We start from the raw sequence: 4,285 nt of genomic DNA, 5'->3' as shown, positions 1-4,285 counted from the left end.
TTTCACCATCATTGCTCCGTTTTCAATGCTATCATTGAGGACTGTGATCAGAGTCACTTTGGTTGTTGTTTCCTGAAGTATAATTGTTTCCCCTGTGACGTTTCAGAGAATCTGTTTGTTACCAGTGCTCTGAAATCCCAGAGATGGACCTTCTAAGTCTGGTTTCACTCCTGTTCTGAGCACTGGTGTGTGTCATTAAAGAGTGGGCTGGGCATGCAGCTTAGTTGGTACAGTATTTACCTAGCTGCACAAAACCCAGTTCATTTCCAGCACAGCGCAGACTTGGTGTGGTGGTGTGTGTCAGTAACCCAAAACAGGCAAAGACATGAGGATCAGAAGGTCAATTCCAAAGCCAGACACGAGACCCTGTTTTGGGGAATGCAGAGATGTGGAACTTTGGGGTGGGAATGTAGCTTAGTGATGGAGTGAATACTGGAGAAACAGTAGGGAATGTTGTACTTTACATGTTTCTGGGTTTATTTTCTTTAAGTCCTCTGTATTGTTAACTCTTGGACCACACTTGTAGTCATTTCTCTGTTTTCTCTTCATCCTACTCTGGAAGACTCTGATCCTTTCCATCTGTTCTTACTGAGTTTTCTATATATGCTACTATGTTTTGTTTTGTTCTGAAAGGGCTATTTACAGAACATGTAGTAGCCTCTTCTCATCAGATGAAAATCTTGATGGTAATTTTATTTTTGTCTTTTTAAAGTTTTTTCATATTCCATGTTTAAAAGTATTCTTGGTCTCCCAGATGAGATTGAAATATAGGAAATTAATTAGAAGTCTGGGTGGGTGACTGTTGACTTGGGCGTTGTTATAGAGTGGTCTCGGTGGCCTGCTTGTTCATACCTCTGAGGTTAGTGTTTAAGGCTTTATTTTAGCTGATTGGATTCCTCATAAGAGAATGTCTGCATCATGCCTGGGCAACTTTGACTGGTCAGCTGAGAGGAGACCTGAGGGCGGAAGGGTTACCTCTGTGCTTGATTGGTTTATATGTTCTTTTGCTGCTGGTAGCAGCGGTGGTAGTCTTCTAGAATACCATGCCTTCCCATGAACCTCATCTTCCATTTTAAGAGACATCTATTCACTTTAAAAGTCAGTGTCAGGGAGGGGCAGCTATGGCCAGAGTGAGATACTTAATTGCTGCTCGGAACTCGTGCCACTTTTAAAAACTGTTTTGCCTGTCAATGGCTGGTGATTGATCTTTTCATTTTTACTTTCCTTTTTTTTTTTTTTTTTACTAACCATCTTTCCCCGCAATTTCCACAATTTCACTGCTTTGTTTATTACTTGGCATACTCCTGTACTTTTAAAATTCTCTTAAATTTTAATGGGATGTGAGGAGAGTGTGATGTTAAGTACTGCTTGTTATTCTCTTGCACATGTTCGGTTTTGTCCTTTTGTTTGTTTGGTTGGTTGAATGGATGGATGGTTTTCAGTGCTGGGAACCAAACCTAGAGTATCACCATTCATGCTACAGAAGTACTATACCTCAGATCTTTATGTTACTGTATCCAGGTAGAGTTACTGTGTCTCTATTCTGTATAAGACTGTCTTCCCTCCTGTGACATGAACATTCTCTTATGGCCCTGTGTTGTTGTGTGGCTCTCACAGAGCAGCATGTGAAGCTGGTCTCTACTGTGGGCAGGCCTCACTCACCAGAGCCTCCCTCTGCATTCTCCTCCACACTAGATATCGATCATTTGTGACGTAAGTCGCTGGGGACCAGTCCCAGGTCTCAGGAGCTTCTCCTCCTAAAATATGGCACCACCAGTTAATTGACTTGGAGGACATACACTTCCAGAGTCACTCAAACTACAGGTTCTATTTTCTGATTGAAAGATTTGCTTTATAACAGAACTTTAAAAGAACAGTTCTGTTAACACTTTGGTCTTTATCATAAAGTAGAATAAAATCTTAGTAATAAGGATATGCCAGGATTGTCGTGAAAATGTTAAGTCAGACAGCCTTTAATAAACATGGAATTACATTAATTTTGTGTGTGTGTGTTTGTTTTGCCATAGGATATACGATTGGATGCCTGAACAGCCAAATATATTCCAAGTAGAGCAGTTGGAGCGCCTGAAGCAAGAATTGCCAGAACTTAAGAACTGTTTGTGTTCCACTGTTAGCCACTTTGTCCCTTCTTCCTTGTGTGGGGAGTCTCATATCCATGTAGATGCCAATGGCATTGATAATGTGGAGAACTCATAGTTTTTGGTGCACAGAGGACATCTGGGGGCATGCACCACTGCTCTGAGGCAAAGTGTCATCGTTGAGCACTGCTTCTCTGCCTTGTAGGTTTCTCAATCCAATGAAGCAATAATGAAGAATGTTACTATTTCATTACAGTTCCTGCAAGAATATCAAGTATGCTATTTACACTTACTTGGTCAGGTATAATACCAGTTGGTCTGTACAATGAGAAAATGTACTGTTAATTATATCCAGTGGGATATCTAAGCCTGTAAAATTGAATCTTCATTAAAAGCATAATACTTAGAAATTAATTGTATAGATATCTGATATTTAAAGTTCAGGCTTTTCATTTGATTAGGTCTTAAATCTTCAGTACTTGAGAAGAATGACTGCATAATTATACCTGACCATGGGAAAAATTAAGTACCTCATACGCATGCATTTGCACTGGTGGCTCCAGCTGTACAGATCTTTTGTCATCTGTGTACACAGGTCTCTTTACATGAGTTGATATGAACATGTGCCGTCTTCATTCAGTATAAACCTCAGACTGCTGCCACTTCCCCGCTGACCCAAACCAGCCTGCAGCTGAACCATGAAACTTGTTCCATAAACCTTTCCAAACTGTTTTGTATAAATATTAAATTTCTGGAATGCTGCAGGGTAACTTGATGTATAAAATGTTAGTGAGAAGTATATATTGCATATATCTTAGCATAGATCACAATATACAAATCTGACTCAATGCGTGCTTTAGGTTTTAAGCATGAGATTGTACATGTTTACTGTTAAGTCCTTGCATCTGGTGCTAGGTGAGTGAGAAGATGTCAAGGACTGAAAATATTTTGTCGCCTAAAAAACAAAGTCTGTTTGTAGACACTTTGAATATGCTTATTTAGTGTCTCACTACCTAGTAAACGTAATTGCTGTGTGTATGTTACACAGTAGTTAAAACCCCATGCAGAAAAATGTCCTGAATTCTCAAAGTGGTATTCTTTATTGTTTAATGTATATATCATGTATGTAATTTATTTAGGAGTGTAGAAGATCTTACTGTGTATAAATGCATGTTTTTAGGATTATACTAAGACTTCTTCACTAGAAGCAGATTGTATTGATAAAACTGTAACTTCAGAATGAATGTTAAATAAAATGACAGATTTATTTTTTCTTTATCTTAAAATGGAATTTCAAGAAGGTGTTACTTTTGTAAGATGGTTTTATAATGGTATTCTGACAAATAGAAACTTCATTCTGACTGTTTAGGCTGGCTCACTACTCATTCTCAGTGTGTCCTACTGAGGCAGTGTGTTCAACCCCAGACTTGAAATGACAAGTTGTACCTTTTGTTTTTGTTTTTTGTTTTTTAAGACAACCTATGTAGCCCTGACTGTCCTGGACCTCACTGTGTAAACCGTGCTGGCTTTGAACTCTCAGATCCATCTGCCTCTGCCTCCTGAGTGTTATTAAAGTCATGCGCCACCATCTTTGGCTTCCTCATTTGTTTTTAACAGTCTCTTCACTGTGGGAAGATGGGTCTGCAGTCCTCTGGTACTGCATTTGTAACATGATGGTTAACAGTAAACATAATTTAGAAAATGCCTTTTGCGAGCGTATTTCTATATCTTTTTCCATTTCAATGGGTTTTTAACACTTTCATATAATTGCTACCTTCAGAAACAGAACTGTTTTTCTTCTGTAGACCTGCACACCATGTGGTGAGCACTCCCTTATCCTTTTCTAGTTTGGTTCTGTGGTCCTTCTCACAGCTTTCCACTTCTAGCTCCATGGCCATAGAACCTGGCCACTGTCCTTCCTCTCTTATTGTTAATGGACTATTTACCTGGGCTAACCCATGTCTCCATATCACTAGCTGTCACCTTTCTACTCAGCCATGACCACCCCTGCACCCCAGTCTCTTTACTCTGCCATACTCATCTAACTTTCTCCACTGCCAACACTGTCTTACTATTCATTTTATTGTGTTCGCCAGTCATCTTAATGAGCCTTGGGTCATTCCATAGAGATACAGTTGACATTCATCTTACGTACCTTATTTTTATTTCCACAGTGCATGAAATGT

General features: G+C 39.3%; 1 protein-coding gene across 4 annotated transcripts in view; it reads left to right on the top strand.

Moving 5' to 3' along the window:
• The window catches only part of Gpcpd1 (glycerophosphocholine phosphodiesterase 1), a 60,323-nt gene extending 56,522 nt beyond the window's left edge, over positions 1-3,801 (top strand). For all 4 annotated transcript variants that reach the window (XM_040746345.1, XM_040746343.1, XM_040746344.1 and 1 more), the window contains one exon: positions 2,028-3,801. In XM_040746345.1, coding sequence (XP_040602279.1) covers positions 2,028-2,217 — 190 coding nt within the window. In that variant the 3' untranslated portion in view covers positions 2,218-3,801. The remainder of the gene's footprint in view (positions 1-2,027) is intronic.
• Positions 3,802-4,285: the final 484 nt, after the last annotated feature.

The sequence above is a fragment of the Mesocricetus auratus genome, unplaced genomic scaffold (assembly GCF_017639785.1).
Source record: "Mesocricetus auratus isolate SY011 unplaced genomic scaffold, BCM_Maur_2.0 Super-Scaffold_100004, whole genome shotgun sequence".
Taxonomy (NCBI): Eukaryota; Metazoa; Chordata; class Mammalia; order Rodentia; family Cricetidae; genus Mesocricetus; species Mesocricetus auratus.
Note: the sequence above shows the minus strand (reverse complement) of the source record. Positions and strands in the feature narration are given on the sequence as shown.